The sequence below is a fragment of the Scyliorhinus canicula genome, chromosome 11, assembly GCF_902713615.1.
Source record: "Scyliorhinus canicula chromosome 11, sScyCan1.1, whole genome shotgun sequence".
Lineage (NCBI taxonomy): Eukaryota > Metazoa > Chordata > Chondrichthyes > Carcharhiniformes > Scyliorhinidae > Scyliorhinus > Scyliorhinus canicula.
The window spans coordinates 166,213,354-166,231,329 of NC_052156.1; the positions used below are offsets into that span (position 1 = coordinate 166,213,354).

Genomic DNA, 17,976 nt, shown 5'->3' on the forward strand with positions numbered 1-17,976 from the left:
GGCGCCGAGGTCCCAGGTTCAATCCCGGCTCTGGGTTACTGTCTGTGTGGAGTTTGCACATTCTCCCCGTGTTTGCGTGGGGTTCGCCTCCACAACCCAAAGATGTGCAGGGTAGGTGGATGGGACATGCTGAATTGCCCCTTAATTGGAAAAAATTAATTGGATACTCTAAATTTATTTTAAATTTTTTTTACACGGGATCAGTTTCAATATTCTTTCCTACAAGTTTTTCAGTTAGTGCATCTTGTTGTGGTTCCGACTAGAAACTGAACACAATATTCACTGTGGGCTGGACCAGTGCACGCTCAACCTGCAAGCTGGTATTTCTCTATTACCTCTTTTAGTTGTTTCACTTTGTTTGAACACTGAAGGTGTTCCCTTCTTAAATCTTCCTGTACTAATGAATTGTGTTAATTGTGTGTATATATTGCCCTATTTTCTAAATGTCTAAATATCGAATCTCAAAGGAAGCATTGCCATCTATTTAATCTTTAAAATCCTCAGGGTTTTGTCAGACAGGATCTTCTGTTTTGAAGTACGTTGTGGTTATTTTAAGTTTTGGACAGGCACTAAGCTTTGATTCCATTATTTTACCTGTTACTGATGTTGGACCAATAGATACTATGTTCATTTTTTAAAAAAGTTCCAATTAAGGGGCAATTTAGCGTGGCCAATCCACCTACCCTGCACATCTTTGGGTTGTGGGGTGAGACCCACTTAGACACGGGGAGAATGTGCAAACTCCATACGGACAGTGACCCGGGGCCTGAATTGAACTGTGGTCTCCGTCACCGTGAGGAAGCAGTGCTAACCACTGTGCCACCCAGTCTATGTTCATTTTAAATACACAGTGGCTCAGTTTCTTCAAGTTACTCTTGTAAACTGATGTGAAATGAGCGGTTGAGTGCAGAAATCTGAACAAAGTGGTGTTTCCCCAGCTGTCTGATACCATGTTCAGGATGGATGTAACACTTGATATATAATATGTCTGCCAAATATGAATGGGTATAATATAATTGAATGGAAGCTATTAGAATATATCACACAATGCATTACCTGCCATTTGTGCCATTGCACCTGTGTGTTAATGTTGCAATCCTGTCACAATAAAGTGTGTGCTCCAGTTGTAAATGAGGGCAGCTGGGCAAGATTAGGGCATTGTACTTCAATATTTCAAGATGTAAAAGAACTGGTTTCCATCTGTGCTTGGTGGGTGGGGAGGAAAAGGGAGCGTGTGTATGTGTTCTCAACCTATATTGAGGAAAGACTGGTTCCAGCTTCCTCCTCATAGTGAGCAGTAATTAATAACACTTGTGTCCTGGAAATTCACCCTGCAGTTGTCATTTCCTTTTCTATCATGGTCTTGTGTAGTTTGTTCGTCTAGTGGATGTACCGTTTATCTATTTGGAGACTATTTATTCAGCACACTTCATAGAATTGTAGACATTTATAGCACAAAAGGAGGCCATTCAGCCAGTGCCCGTGCTGGCTCATTGAAAGAGCAGTTGTGTTCAGTCCCAGATCATTCTTTATCTTTGGCCATAACCCTGTTAAGTTTTTCATCTGTCCAAGTCCCTTTTTAAAATTAATGATTGAATCTGCTTCCACCATCTTTTCACCCTTGTTGGGATGTGAACGTATTCCGAGTGCAAACCTTTCTCCTCCACTCCCCTCTTGAGGTCTCACCAGTGATTTATAACCTGGTTACTGACTCACTTGCCAAAGGGAATGGTTTGTCCCAATCGACTATCAAAAGCTCTCGTCTCTCAGACCTCTATTAGTTCACCTCTTAACCATCTCTGTTCTGAGGAGAAGAGGTCCAGTTCAACCTTTCCACGTAACCGAGACCCTGGTAACCTTTCTCAGGCCTTTACACCTTCCCTGAAGTGTGCTTTGCAGGTTTGCCCGCAATGCTCCAGCTGAGGACTAATCGGTAATTGCTAAACTTAATTTTTGATGGGGATGTTTGCTGACTTTTGTATTGTTTCTGAAGCATTCCAATTATTCTGAACCTGGATGTCCTTTAGCAATAATTTCTACTTAAATCCTTTCATCTCTTGTCTCTTTCTGTTGTTTAAAATATGTCATTTTAAAAGTCATACTTATTTGCTGGTTCTTAATATTTCAGCCACTAATCCTTAATTAATTATTATGGATGTTGATCTAAACACTTGCCTAAACCATACTGAACTAGATGTTAGTCACATTGTGAAATTAAAAACACTCCATGCTGCCCCTGATGGTTTTTTGTTCTGTTGTATTACCTCCTGTTGTATTAAGGAATTCCTAGTTTATCAATGCCATTTCACTGTAGGAATACATAAAGACCATTGCATGACTGTGGTTGGAGTTTTTTGCGGGGCTGAACGAGGATGTAGTCTGGTATATGGTGAATGGGGACAGCAGGATCCAGCGCTAAAGATGGTAGGCTATTTGTCCTCTCGAGCCTGTTCTGCCTTCAATAAGATCATGGATGGTCTGATTATGGCCTTCACTCCACTTTTCTGTGTGCACCTGTAATCCTTGAGACTCTAATTGATCAAAAGTCTGTCTTGAATAGATTCAATGATGCAGCCTCCACTGCTTGGGAAGAGAATTCAAACACTGATGATCCTAAATTGGGTCAGAGTATCTTCTGATTATGTGCATCTTGAAATCTTTCTTGCACTGTTTTTTTTTCAGGATCGCATTATCAACATTGTTGTTGGTGTCCCCACTTCTTTATTGCTAATAGTAAGTACAGAGTTTTTGAATCTTAATTTATTTACAGTTAATTACTTTAGTGGTATCCATAGATCTGTATTTTGCAAAACTGCAACCATAAAATAGACAAACCTAGGGCAAATGCTTCTATGAAATAGATTGTCAGGAAAAATGTTTGCCACCAGAATATTGGATTCCAATGAAACTAGTAACTGTAATGGGAAAATGTTAGTATCAAGTGTTCTAGAAACAACCAACCAAATACGTTGAGGGTGCATCTTTATCTGAACGTATCTAATGGTCGGACAATACAGTGGAGATCGGAGAGGGCAAAGCAAATTTGTTTCATTTGCCAATATTGAAGGTGCTTAATTCTTTACAAAATGGTATACTTGCAACCCCATTCATATTGGAGTTATCTTTGTATATTTTTTTATTAATACTTGCAAATGCACAGTGTAACATCTTAAAATGTTTCTCACAAAGATTTGCTGAAGTCCAGTGAATGTTTGTTCTATGTTAGTGTGGTAAACCACTGTTACACCTGTATTAGGTGATGTAAGGTAGGACCTGTACGACAGGTTCGCCGGTAGTCCCTGCCTGCTGGCTCCACCCAGTAGGCAGAGTATAAATATGCGTGTCCTCATTCAGCAGCCATTTCGCCAGCTGCTGTGGGAGGCCACACATCTTAGAGCAATAAAGCCTCAGTTGTATCCAACTCTAGTCTTTGTACAATTGATCGTGCATCAGTTAGTAATTCTCCCAAATAGCAGTAAAGCAGACAATCTACTTTTGTGTGCATGAGGTACGGGAATAAGTTGGTTGCGACACCCGGAGGATGCTCGCTCTTAATACCATGGAGTTCCTCTGAACCATCAAGACAGGAAGTTGGGCCCCCAGTCTGATTTGAAGAGATGATGCCTCCAGGAATGGAGTCTTCTCTCAGTTGCTCATTTTCATTTTCACTTAAGATGTGTAGAAAATCTTTGTGTAGGCTACTCTGAGGCTATTAAAGGACAGATTTAAATTCATAATATTGTAAAGAGAGCACAATTATTGGTGAAGAATCTTCTCATTCTGAAAATAGTCAGAGTTTTACAGGACAGGAACATAGAACATACAGTGCAGAGGAGGCCATTTGGCCCATCGAGTCTGCACCAACCCACGTAAGCCCTCACTTCCACCCTATCCCCGTATCCCAGTAACCCCTCCGAACTTTTTTAGTCACTAAGGGCAATTTATCATGGCCAATCCACCTAACCTGCACGTCTTTTGACTGTGGGAGGAAACCGGAGCACCTGGAGGAAACCCACGCAGACACGTGGGGGGAACGTGCAGACTCCGCACAGACAATGGCCCAGCGGGGAATTGACCCTGGCGCTGTGAAGCCACAGTGCTATCCACTTGTGCTACCGTGCTGCCTATCCTTTCCCGGCCATCAAACACCTTTCTATTCTATTCATATTTCTACTTTTCAGCATTTTCTCATTTAGACCATAAGACAAAGGAGCAGAATTAGGCCACTCGGCCCATCGAGTCTGCTCCGCCATTCAATCATTGGCTGATATTTTTCTCATCCCCATTCTCCTACCTTCTCCCCATAACCCCTGGTCCCCTTATTAATCAAGAACCTATCTATCTGTCTTAAAGGCACTCAGTGATTTGGCCTCCACAACCTTCTGCAGCAAAGTGTTCCACAGATTCACTATGCTCTGACTGAAGAAATTCCACCTCATCTCTGTTTTGAAAGAGGGCAACATGGTGGCTCAGTGGGATAGCCCTGCTGCCTCACGGCGCTGAGGTCCCAGGTTCGATCCCGGCTCTGGGTCACTGTCCATGTGGAGTTTGCACGTTGTCCCCGTGTTTGGTGGTTTCGCCCCCACAGCCCAAAGATGTGCAGGGTAGGTGGATTGGCCACGCTCAATTGCCCCTTAATTGGAAAAAATGAATTGGGTACGCTAAATTTATTTAAAAAAAACTGTGTTTTAAAGGATCGTCCCTTTAGTCTGCGATTGTGTCCTCTGGTTCTAGTTTTTCCTGTGAAAACATCCTCTCCACTTCCAATCTATCCAGGCATCGCAGTATCCTGTAAGTTTCAGTAAGAGCCTCCCTCATCCTTCTAAACTCCAACGAGTACAGACCCAGAGTCCGCAACCATTCCTCGTATGACAAGCTGTTCATTCCAGGGATCATTCTTGTGAACCTCCTCTGGACCCTTTCCAAGGCCAGCACATCCTTCATAGATATGGGGCCCAAAACTGCTCACAATGGGGTCTGTCCAGAGCCTTGTATAGCCTCAGAGGTACATCCCTGGTTTTCTATTTTAGCCCTCTTGAAATGAATGCTAACATTGCATTTGCCTTCTTAACTGCGGACTGAACCTGCACGTTAACCTTAAGAGAATCGTGAACAAGGACTCCCAAGTCCCTTTGTGCTTCTGATTTCCTAAGCATTTCCCCATTTAGAAAATAGTCTCTGCCTAAATTCCTCCTTCCAAAGTGCATAGCCTCACACTTTTCCACATTGTATTCCATTTGCCACTTCATTGCCCACTCTCCTAGCTTGTCCAAGCCCCCTGATTCCTCAGTACTACCTGTCCCTCTACAGATCTCTGTATCAGCTCTTTTTTTTCTTTTTTTTCATTTATTTGCTCTATTTCCCCCCCCAGCCACTCAACTGCCATTCCGAAAACATGTCAGGTTCCACATGGAGTGTCATGGTAGCAACCAGGGACAAGATTTCAATTCCCGGCTTGGGTCATTGTGCGGAGTCTGCACGTTCTCCCCGTGTCTGTGTGGGTTTCCTCCCACAAGTCCCGAAAGACGTGCTGTTGGGTGAATTGGACATTCTGAATTCTCCCTCTTGTGTACCCGAACAGGAGCCGGAATGTGGCGACTAGGGGCTTTTCACAGTAACTTAATTGCAGTGTTAATGTAAGCCTACTTGTGACAATAAAGATTATTATTATATATGCTGTGATGCCACATCACCTCATTGAACCCTTCAACTACCTTTGATTTGTCTCCTGCATCTATTAGAGGTGTTGGAAGACAGAAGTCAATGCAAGTTGGCAAGGATAGGGGTGATGAGTGAGTGGTACTTGCTATGAGAGAGGTGTTATAATCCCGGTTGATTTTATAGCTGGATGTGAAGATCCCAGAATGCATCCCTGTCTCAAAAGACCATAACTTTTATGTTTTTTAAATCAAACATGGAGGAACACAGTCATAGGACCACTAATTAATTTTTTCCAAAAATTATTGAACATGGAAAAATTGGATTATACTATAGTCCTTTACTCTTTCTCTCTACCACCCCCCCCACCCCCCCTTAGATTAACAATTACACGCCGTTTAAGATTATCGTGGGTGACAAAAGTACATTTGAAGATTGAATGATCTCCATTGACACAGCCCTTTTTAAAATCACATTGGCTGTGGCCAAATACACACTTCACTCTGAACCCAAGTTAGTGTCTGTGGCTGTCTTGAATCTCCCGGATGATTAGTATATGAAAGTTTCCAAATTCTAATCCCAAATCCCTAATTCAAATCTCGTAATAAGGCTTTCCATTAGAAGGTTACATCTGAAATCAACTCTACATTTCCCAAAGGACCCTTTGAACAGAGCTTCTGCTCCATTTCTACGGGTGAATCCACTCCAGGTTTTACACTAACCCCTCTTGGAATTTCTTTGCTGTGACTGCTTTTACACACTAGGTCCAGCCACCAAATCCCACAGCTATTTCAATTTATATTCCACAGACTGTAGTATAATCTCTCGAACCTGAAAATCACTTCAGATGTCTTTCTGGCATCTCGGCCTTCCTTTGAGCTCTGTCTTTATTGAACAGCCCTCCGTTCTCATACTTTAACCTCAGACCACCTGGAAACTTCTTTTAATTTCTCTAGATTCCTTAACTAGCTGCTCTTTAGTTAACCAAGAGATGTTCCCTCTTTAGCTTTCTAAAAACACTGCTTTTAGCAGAGCTGTGGGACCTGTTCCCTCTCCGGCTGTCTATCTACAAACTGCTGTAGCTTCCAGCTAAATCTACAGAACAAAATAAACATTTTTTTTCCCTTACAGGGGCCTCTAGTTGCCAAGCAAATATATTTACTCTTCACACTGTAGCTCACTTATCACAGTTGGCACTTAACCAATCCACCCCCCCCCCCCCCCCCCCCCCCCACCCAAACACCTTTGTCCAGCATGAATCTAACTATAAGTCCCTTCCAGGCACAGAAATATTAAATTAAACCCACCTAAACCTTATTTCTAATGTTTACCAATACAAATATAAATCCCTTGACTAATGTAGGTTATGGAGTTTGGAATGAGCGGAATTTTATGGAGGAGGAGGAGGCCAACTGGGGGAAGGTTGAAAAAGTGATGCAAGTACACTTAATTTGTCTTTGTCTTTTTGTTTACCCAAGTTGGAATTTGGAAATGTCAAGCCTATGGTGCAGAAGAGTTCAAAGTCTGACTTCTTTATTGTTCAGCTGGCTTCCTCAGCTATTCTGGGCAGTCAGTGTTGTGGGTAAACATTTAAGCTCCTTGTGCAAATCTTTGACCTTGATTCATGTGTCAGCACGTGCAGTAAGTTATGGAAACACCATGGGTACTGCAGTACAATTTCTTCAAGTTCTATGCTTGGCTATCGGGTTCAAATTTGATGTATTTGCTACTGTTACAGTTGCTTTTGGTTGGGCCTGTCATACCACTTAGTGTGTCAAAAATACTTCAGCAGCTGTGACATTGACTGTGGTTAAGACATAAATCGTTTGAGTTTAATTTTAAGGACCTGAAAGTGTGCAAAAGTGGCCTAAGGAACAGAGCAAGTTTCCTCAAAAGATTCTTCTTCAGCTGTGATCTTGCTGCACTCAGCTGGTCTGGCAGCATTTATTGGGAGAGAAACAAAGTTGATGTTTCAAGTAAATGACCGTTCTTCTGATTTGGGAAGATTTAGAGATGTACTGGGTTTTAAGCAAGTACAGAGGTGGGGATTATGTGGAGTGAGGAGGTGGAAGGCTGGAGAGATTAAATGAGAAAAGGAGTGATGGTGCAAGGCAAAAGGAGATGGGAATGGCACAAACAAACAAACAAACAAAAGCTGTGTATTGAGGTTTTAATGGGAGGGGAGAATCGTAACCAACAACTGCCATATTTAAAAAAAAAACAGGGGGTGCTAATGGTTGAGTTTGAAGGCTGTGAAAAGCCTAATCAAAAGATGAGGTCCCAAGTTGGAACAGCATTGAAGGTCAAAGTAAGAGTGGAGAATTGAAATGACTGGAAACACTGTCCCGTGTGTGGACTGAGGGGAGATGTTTTGCAAAGTAGTCATCTGATCAGTTTGGTTTCCCCAGAAGACAGTATTGTAAGCAATGAATACACAATACTAAATTGAAAGAGGTACATGTAATTTGCTGTTTTCCCCCAGAACGTCTTTGGATGGTGTGAAGGGAGGAGGTAAAAGTGGAAGTGGTGTATTTCCTGCACTCGTATGAAAATTTCCTATGGGGAGGGAGGGAGCGAGTAGCAGGCCAAGGTTTCACAGAGGGAATGGCTCCTTCAGAACGCTGAGAGGAGATGATGTGCATGCAGGTAGCATCACGCTAGAGATGGTGGGCAATGATGGTGAATGGGGATGTTGAGGCAGGTGGGGTGGGAGTTGAGAACAAGGGGAACCTTTTTCATATTTCTGGGAGCGTTTAAAATAGAAAGAACACCAGGGCCTTGTTGACAGTGTTGAAAGGTTTTATTGTCAGACCAGAGAAATTAAAAGAATGGAATGGAGTCCTTGCAGGCAGCAGGGTGGAAGCGTAGCCTCAGTAACTGTAGGAGTTATTGGGGCTTACAGTAGATATTGGTTGGTAACCTATTTCCAGTAGGGGCCGCAGGGTAGCATGGTGGTTAGCATAAATGCTTCACAGCTCCAGGGTCCCAGGTTCGATTCCCGGCTGGGTCACTGTCTGTGCGGAGTCTGCACGTCCTCCCCGTGTGTGCGTGGGTTTCCTCCGGGTGATCCGGTTTCCTCCCACAGTCCAAAGATGTGCGGGTTAGGTGGATTGGCCATGCTAAATTGCCCGTAGTGTCCTAATAAACGTAAGGTTAAGGGGGGGGGGGGGTTGTTGGGTTACAGGTATAGGGTGGATACGTGGGTTTGAGTAGGGTGATCATGGCTCGGCACAACATTGAGGGCCGAAGGGCCTGTTCTGTGCTGTACTGTTCTATGTCTATGTCTAATGGAATTAAGAGTCCAAGGAAGGGAAGAATTGGCTGTGAAGATGAGTTGAAAATTGGAAGCAAAGTTGATGAGATTGTTTGGCCTTTTTCCTATTAAGCTATTACTATGAAGCTATTTTGTTGGTAGACAGCTGGTTTTCAAACAGTCGTGCCAGATTGGCTTCAGCAGTCACAGGATGTGGAATTTTACGCTTGTTGAAGATACCAGAGAGGTCACACTCAATCTTGCTTTTTGACTTGAACGGTTTTTCATTGAAGAATCGTCAGCTTCTCTTCGATAACCAGGTTTCTGTGGCCTTTTTCCAGTCTGTACTAAAGTTATTTACTTGAGTATAGCTACGAGGAGAGGTTGAATAAACTTGGTTTGATCTCACTGGAACGAAGGAGGTTGAGGGACGACCTGATCGAGGTCTACAAAATTATGAGGGGCATAGACAGAGTGGATAGTCAGAGATGCAAGTGATGCATTCGTTTTTAAAGCAGTCTTCTAATACCAGAAAAGTAGGAATCTGAATTCATGTTAGTGTTTCAATAGTCATTAGAATGAAAGGGCTGTATGCCCCCCCCCCCCACCTTGCAGTGAGACCTCCCGAAGCACAGAAGCCCAATCTTCCAGTTTATTTGAAATCATATGCACCTAACAAATGTGGGTTTCGTCCTATTTCAAATGGAGAAAATCTGAAATGGTTTAGTTTGACAATGGGAAATAAATTTGGTTACTCCTATCGTTTTTAGGATTTCAGATTAAAGGTAGGTAGGACAGAAGGATAAAATGTTAGAATTTTGTTTTCTGGTTGGTTATTCTGAACATCTATTGGAGCTATTATACGGTATGAATAAATAAGTAGAGTCTAAAAACAGTGAAGAATGTCAGTGCTTTGAGTTGATGGTAGAATAGAATTTTACAGCATACATGATTACTTTTGGCCTATTTCACCTATGCCAATTCTGAAAGATCTCTCATTGGTAACTTCCACATGTCACCGTTTAGAAATGTTTTGTCTATTTCCCTTTCAAAAGGTAATTAGATACCCTATAATACTTGGTTCATACTAACATTTCTTTTGGTTTTTTTTCCCCCATACTTGCATTATTAAAACTTCTGTTTTGAGTTATTCTACAGCAGATTCTTTTGATGGGGGCGGGGGGGGGGGGTCAGGGGAGGAAACAGTTTGTGTAATTGTTCTTCATATTTAAAATCTCGTGCTAGGTATTGACAGCCTTTCTAAAGTAGCGTACCAGAAAGTCGATACACTATTTTGGTTCTAGTTGAACCAATGATTTGCATAGATTTCGCATGACCTCATCTTTGGAAATGGCTCTGTTAAAACCTAGGTGCCTTTTTTTTTAGTTGTCAATTATTCCAACTTTAAGATTTGGGCATCTAAATCCCCTGGTAACCCAGCTTTTATTCCTTATTCCTCATAGAACAGACAGTGCAGAAGGAGGCCATGCGGCCCATCGAGTCTGCACCGACCCACTCAAGCCCTCACTTCCACCCTATCCCCGTAACCCAGTGACCCCTCCTAACCTTTTTGGTCACTAAGGGCAATTTATCATGGACAATCCACCTCACCTGCATGTCTTTGGACTGTGGGAGGAAACCGGAGCACCCGGAGGGGAGAACGTGCAGACTCCGCACAGACAGCGAACCAGCGGGGAATCGAACCTGGGACCCTGGCGCTGTGAAGCCACAGTGCTATCCACTTGTGCTACCGTGCTGCCCTCATATCTCTCTATCTCGCTAGTGAACATAGACCTATAAAAAGCAAACATTTCATGATTAATTAGACTAGGAATGTGTGTCTGTGGGAGTAAAAAGATGGACTTTCCAAAGCCAAGTGTGGGATTCTCCGTTTTGCCGGCTCCCGGGGGGGGGTTTCCTGACGGCGTGGGGCTGCCCCACAATGGGAAACCCCATTGACCGGCCGACGGAACGGAGAATCCAGCCCCAAGTATTTGCTTTGGGAGGAGGTCAGGATGAAGAAGTTGGAATTGAGAATCAGCAGTAGCCAAATAAATTTAATGCGATAGATGTTTTCTTCATATAACCTGCTTGCCTTTGGAAGGGATGTAAAAAATATAATGTTGGTGATTCTGTCATTGCATATCTGATTCCTAATTTTTCCAATTTCTGTTCTACAGGTAACAATTATTAGTGCTTTTGTTTTCCCTCAATTACCTCCAAAACCACTGAATGTTTTCTTTGTTGTCTGCATCCTGCTGAGTTGCGCCTCCATCGGTGTTCTTGTAAGTATTGGGATTTTGTAATCTGGTTTTCAAAAGTGGTGATAAATTCAACATTCTGTATAATGTCAAGAATAAATACATACTGGAGAGCCAGTGGAGACACGGGCTTCATGATCACCTCCTGCACTGTAAAAATTGTGATATGGCTAATTTTATTATAATAATTGGGAAACAAATAGCCAAAACTTTCCTTAGAGTGGAAAATGACATTTGTGTCCATGTTCAGTGTGGGAAATGACAATACCAGTGATTCAAGGGTATCTAATAAGCTAATGGGAAAAAGTGTAGTTAATATTTATCGTCATATAATGGGATTACATCAATTGAAATTTTAAAGACCCAATGAGGATATTTAACGATATGGGCCAAAGTTGGATAAATGAAGTCACCGTATGGAGTACAGATGATCTGATTGAATGGTGGAAGATTCTCGAATGGCTGCAATGCACCTTTTTTCCCCACTGTTCCCACCATCCTATCAAACTGAAGTTCACTGGGCTCAAATTTGTCACGGCTCCTTTAGATTGTTGTCAGAGACACAGCAAGAAGAAATTGTGGCTGGACCTGGGAATGCGAGATCTCTGGCTGCCACAAGCTTTCAGGGCAAAGTCTTGGTGTTCTGTCTCCTAGGAGCCCTGTTGTCAGAGGAAACTGAGTTAAGTTGAGGACTTTCCGATGTCAAGACTCTCATTAGCTCCTAGCTTTGCAGGATGCAGGAAAGACGAGTCAGAATTGGAAGATGCTGAATTTATGGATATATCAGGCATTTGAGAAGGGATGCTAAATTACTTTCATGAATACATCTTTTTGTTAGGGAGAGTGTGACTAACAGTGAGGGAGAAAGTGTCTGCCAATATACCCTCAAGTAGCATTAAATATTGCATTTCCCTTTCCCCAGTGGGTGTCCTAAGACGTGCTTGGCATACCAAATGACCCCTATATATTCTGACAGGGTCAGCAGCATTCACTCTGTCATGTAATTCACTGAGCTGGCTTAAGCCCACTGCCTTTCACCTAACAATAGATTCCACCTCCTTATTACAGTAGACTAAGGGGCTGGTTTTTAAAGCAGACCAAGACAGGCCAGCAGCACGGTTAAATTCCCGTAGCAGCCTCCCCAAACAGTCGCTGGAATGTGGCGACTAGGGGCTTTTCACAGTAACTTCACTGAAGCCTACTTGTGACAATAGGCAATTTTCATTTCATTTCATTTTTTTTCATTTCACTTGGGGTTTCTTTTTGAAGATTTGAGCAGAATCCAACACTCAGCTGGTCCAAACTTGTTTCTGATCGCCCGAATTGTACGCAGATCATCAAATGTAATCTGTGCTCCCTACAATAAACACGGGAATTTAAAATAGTCTGGGTTATTTTACTTTCCATCTGCAAGAATTTGTTACTTAGAGGAAACTCTTTTTTAGCCTATTTACAAAATTCATCCAGATTCCACTCCACACACTGCACAATAACCTTCCTATAAAGATCTGCATTTAGTTCACACTTTAATATTTTTCAGATTTTCTGGTATCGACAAGGTGACCTGGAACCTAAATTCCGTAATCTAATCTACTACAATTTATTTTCCATCTTTATGCTGTGCATATGTGCCAACTTGTACTTCCATGATGTTGGTAAATGACTTGGACAGTACCAGCTTAAGATTCTACTTCGTCTACCACATGCTGACAAATGAAGATGACACAAATGAAGTTCTCGAACGTAGAAATGGAATTTCTGGTCTGCACAGCAAGAATGTTTTGTAAATCTGGAACGTGTTTCCTTGCCAGCTTCGTATTGTACTACAGAACTTGAAGCATACTGGATGCAGATTGTGTCTTATGTGAGCTGGGATTGATGCCACAAACATTAATGCAATTTGTTTTCCAAAATAAATTTTAAGACTTGCACTAAATGAACATTGCAGACTTGCCAAGGTTCCGAGATGACACACACAATCTTTTTGTAAAGGGTGTTTTTTTTCTCCTGTAAATTGTTTTTTAATTATATACAGCACTTCAAGGACAATGACCTGTTTGTAAAGTATAACACAAAGTAGAAATAAAGATACTGCAGGACAAATATACTTTTTATTTTGTCTTAAGTAATGAAATAATTGCACTATGCAGCCACGTAACTACTGGATTTTTACAATAAAATGAAATAGCCAAACCAAGCCTGTGAACCAATACTAGACAATACAACGGTAAGAAAGCATTTACTTTTTGTTTTAAAGAATAAATAGTAATAAAATAATTTATATACATTGAACTTGTGTCTACTACACTTTGTTTATTTGTGCACAAAAATATGTTGAATACTAAATATTGATTATAATTCCTGGAGATGTCACAATATTGTGACAAGTATTAACAAATTTGTCACTAGTGCAAGTTTGTTTTTGGTAAGTACAGTTTGTCTTTTTCCTTAATTATGCCTGGGCACTTAATTCCTGTACTTTTCCTACACGATAGTGAAAGGTCGTTTTTCTGGAACGATGGGAGGGAGAAAGGGATGTTCTTTCCTCCTATTAGACTAACAAACACCTCTAGCTATAAAGATATTTCTGAAATACTGTGGAGTTGCAACAGATGTATGAAACTCACATTTAAACCACATTATTTATAGTACGAATTACATATTTTTAAAAACCCTTTCAATTCGAAGAATGTGTAACTTGGTTCAAAATCTGACTTCAGGAGCTGTGAGGAGGGACGGCGAACTGTTAAGGTGATATTAGTAAAACAAATTTCAGCACCTTTAGCAATGATAGTTCATATAGTTAGAACACTTTTTCTCTCATTTCAAAGGCAGTTCCTCAACTCAAGCTTATGTCAGTCTGAGTATGATGTAATTTTTTTACACACTTTCAGGAATTTGGTAGTTTCCTTGGCCCAATGTCACTTAAAGTTTACATTGTTTAGTAAAGATGCACTAAGGAATTCAATTGATTTTAAAACTACTCAATCCAATCCACTTTATGCAGTTGGTCTCAAAGGCAGCACCATACATTCAGAAATGTTGTTGTTAAGAGGATTCATTAGTGACCATTTCATAGTTGGTGAATGGTGAACAATAGGACAGTCTTTATTTTCAATCATCAGGATCTGGGGTTTCCAGTGAAGAGCCAATGATGTCTGAACAGTCCCCTCGGGGATGTAAAATAGGATCTGAGAACAGAAAATGAGAATTTTAATCTCCAGTGTGTGTTGTAAACTTGGGGTATTCAAACTTGTCGAAATACGGAAGCTCTGACAATTCAGTTTTAACTACTGCTCATCGGAGTGAGGGTAGTTAGTGCTGAGAAATGGAACCCTTCCCATTTCAGAAACTCTAATATCAGCATCAAGCGCTCCCTACAGGTTTAAATGCACAGCTCGATTATGGAGTAAACGTTCCCTTTGCACTGTCTCAACTCCAGCCTCAGGCCTATAATCCCATACCAACTATTGTGACTTGGAGGGGAAATTGAAAGCGATGGCAGTGATTGGCTTCACCAAATACAAGCATCTTGCTTTGCGCCAGGCACGACACAAGCCACTTTTGACCCCATTGACCTCCATTTTGCTATGGTTCCTTGGTGCCACGTTTGGTCGACCGATACCTTGCTGTCAGGGACAGCTTCCTCTTACCTCGTCTCGGGTATTCAGCTCTTGCGTCCATGGCTGGATCAGTGTTGTTTTGAGGGCTGGAGCCTGGCTCAATTTCAATGTTCTGATAAAAGTCACACAACTAGAAGGCAGGAGTAAAAAAAATGAACAAGTTCTGAGCAAGACTAGAGATTTGGAGAATAGTTCCCCAAAATAATGAATATGTGGAATAGACTCCTTGTAAAAACAGTTATTACTATGTAGATTAATGATGTTAAAAGAATAGGATTAAAGGCTAAGGCTAGAAGGATAAGCGGAGATGATGAAATATCCTTGGGTACATGAGGCGGTTCTGCTGGGGCTTGTTCTGCTGGGGCTTGGGAGTTAATGAAGTGGATTGTAAAATAGGTTTTATACTTTTTTTTAGGCCACTACTGCAGTGATTAGGGAGAAATTTCAAAGATTGAAATTGCTGGATATTTTACCAATTGTTATTTCTCTCCTTTAGGAAATGGAATGATAGCATCCATATGGGACAGAGAGGCTTGATAGTCTGAATACTTTATATTACTGACATTTTTCTGGCTTTCCTACTCAAGTACAGACATATGGTGAATATTAATATTTACCTTATTGTAATATTTTACACTGGAAAGGTAGAAATGCTCATGATTTTCCAGTTAAAGCATATCTTTGCGCAGGCTAATAACCATTTCAGATATGCCCACATATAGCAAAATCTGGACAATGTTCTGGTTTGGACTGATATGTGGATTTGTGCCTGGAAATAGCCATCTCCGACAACAGAGAATCAAACAATTCCTCATGCTGTTCAAAGGCTTTATCCATTCTGAACCTCCCACCAGCAAAATCCTGGAGCTTCTTAATTGGACAGCCACAAAGACCGAGTACAAGAATGGGTCCGAGCTTTGGTGTTTTGTGGTGAATAACTTTACTCTCGAGTTGTGTGTTGGAGAGTTGGGAGTTATGAATAAGCTCCTCTTCACTGGATGAGTGCAGGTCCAAAAACATTCAAGAAGGTTGACACCACCCAAGCTAAAGCTTGATTGGTGTGCTATTTACAAGCTTAACCATTCACTCCCTCCGCCACTGACCAAACGTGGCTGCAGTGTTTACCATCTGGAAGATGCACTGCAGCAACTCAACTTGTGGAGTCTACATCTGAGCAGGACAAGAGCATTATTAGGCACATCGGACCACCTGCAAGTTCCCCTTCAAGTCACATATCATCTTGACTTAGAAATGTATTACCGCTCCTTCATTGTCAAGAGTCAAACTCCTGGAACACTCTATCCTCACAGCACTGCAGGAATATCTTCACTACACACACACATCAGCAGCTCAAGGGCAATTAAGGATGGGGAGTAAAATTTGGCCTTGACTGACACGCATCTTGTGATTGAATAAAAAAAAAAGGAGGGTGGAGGTTTATCCTTCATTGCCAAGCTAGGATTGTACCTGATGATGCTGATATTGGGTGCTCAAAATGGAGAAGCGTCCATTCCCCAGCACTAAAATCCCTCAATTACTTGGCACCAATAGTAAAATAACTGCATCTTCACAAGCACAAAGATATCCTTATGTTAATGCTTCATAGAATGTTTACAGCACAGTAGGAGGCCATTTGTCTCATGGAGCCCATGCCAGCTTTCTGCAAAAGGACCTAACTAGTTGTGCTATCCTATCCTTTTTATTTCCTGTACTCATACATTTTTCCCCCTTCAGATGTTTATGCAATTTCCTTTTGAAACTTTAGTTTGAATCTGCCTACACTGCACTCAGGCATTTTTTTTGGATCCACATCACTTGCTGTCTAAAGTAACTTTATCCTCATGTTGTCTTTGTTCATTTGCCAATCATTTTAAATTGGTGTCCTCTTTGGCAATAGGAACAATTTATTTTTATTCACCCTGGTTTGACACCTCATGATTTTAAACACGCAATCAAATTTCTCAAAGTATTCTCGAAAGGGAACAATCCCAGCTTCTCCAATCCCTGTAATTCCTGGAACTATTCCTGCAAATCATTTCTGTACCCTCTCTAATATTTTCACAGATTTCTGGGCAAGGTGCCCAGAACTGGTCATAGCATCAGAAGCCTGACCAATGATCCATAAAAAAGTTCATCATAACTTCTTTGCTTTTGTACTCTGAAGATTTATGGTTTGGTTTCCACTTTGAATTCTACTTGGATCTCTCAATGGGTAACTTGTGGCCTGTTCTGGATTGGGAAGGTTTCCCACTACTCAGCTGACTGAGGACGAACTCTGGTATGTTTCTTCAAAAGCTCCTTTATTTACATGATAGTACATTCTAAGCTTCTAGTTAAGTACATCTCTTTTTTTTGTACAAATTATTCCACCTATCTTAGTCTCTTGCACATGACTGGTGATATCACTGTTACATCATGATACACATCATGATGGGCGTGGTGCCCTCCTGGGACTGTATAGACATTTAGGCTTAGAATCTGGAAACAATATATGATATTCATGCTTGAGCTTAACAAGTCCCTGAAAGAGCTGTGGGAATTCTTAGTACATCTTTGTGCCGTTGACCTGATGTGGGATCTTGTCTGATGTTTTCAGAAGACCCAGCTCTATACAGGTATTTCTGCTCAGTAACGATGTGCTTTGATTGTGCAAGATGTAGAGTGTCTCGATAATTTCACCCCTTGTGGCCAAGGGTGGCAATTTTCTGAACTTTCACATGAAGATCTGTACCACCTGGGCTTTACAATTTAATTCTGGATAGCTGGATGTTTACTGCATTGAGCCATTCCAATTAATCAGCCAGTGTTGTAACACGGGCTCCAGTGTCAAGTTTGAACTCAGTTTGGAAGCCTTTCACTTCAAAGGCAAATAACCAAAATATTTGTTTTTGATCAGTTACTTGTTCTAGGAGGTCTGTATTCCCATTTCTTTCTTTATTCCCAATTTGTCTGCTTTTCATCGATATTCTTTTACTTTATTTAACTGCATATTTACAGAACTGCTTGAAGTATCCTGACTTTCCGTATTGGAAACAGTCAGCTGGGCAATCCTGCTTGTTACTCCAGTATGGGCACCTTAAAATGGCTGTTTCAGCGTTTCTCTCTCTTTCCCCTTTTCTGGTGGGCTTTTGAGAGGGTAGAGGTGCCACCTTTGAGCCTACCCAACTACCTAACCCGTCTA

General features: G+C 41.5%; 2 protein-coding genes across 3 annotated transcripts in view; one reads left to right on the forward strand and one right to left on the reverse strand.

Moving 5' to 3' along the window:
- Nucleotides 1-13,279, forward strand: part of tmem243b (transmembrane protein 243, mitochondrial b) — a 36,733-nt gene extending 23,454 nt beyond the window's left edge. The window contains exons 3-5 of the mRNA XM_038811970.1: nt 2,683-2,733; nt 11,092-11,196; nt 12,713-13,279. Coding sequence (XP_038667898.1) covers nt 2,683-2,733; nt 11,092-11,196; nt 12,713-12,835 — 279 coding nt within the window. The 3' untranslated portion in view covers nt 12,836-13,279. The remainder of the gene's footprint in view (nt 1-2,682; nt 2,734-11,091; nt 11,197-12,712) is intronic.
- Nucleotides 13,265-17,976, reverse strand: part of dmtf1 (cyclin D binding myb-like transcription factor 1) — a 72,160-nt gene continuing 67,448 nt past the window's right edge. Inside the window, exons 17-18 of one of the 2 annotated variants that reach the window (XR_005462357.1) lie at nt 14,826-14,925; nt 13,265-14,363 (exon numbers count right to left, since the gene is read on the reverse strand). Coding sequence is in view for 1 of the 2 variants with exons in the window: in XM_038811969.1 (XP_038667897.1) it covers nt 14,287-14,363 (77 nt within the window). In the remaining variant the exon portion in view is untranslated. The remainder of the gene's footprint in view (nt 14,364-14,825; nt 14,926-17,976) is intronic. The other variant, XM_038811969.1, reaches the window with a different exon arrangement.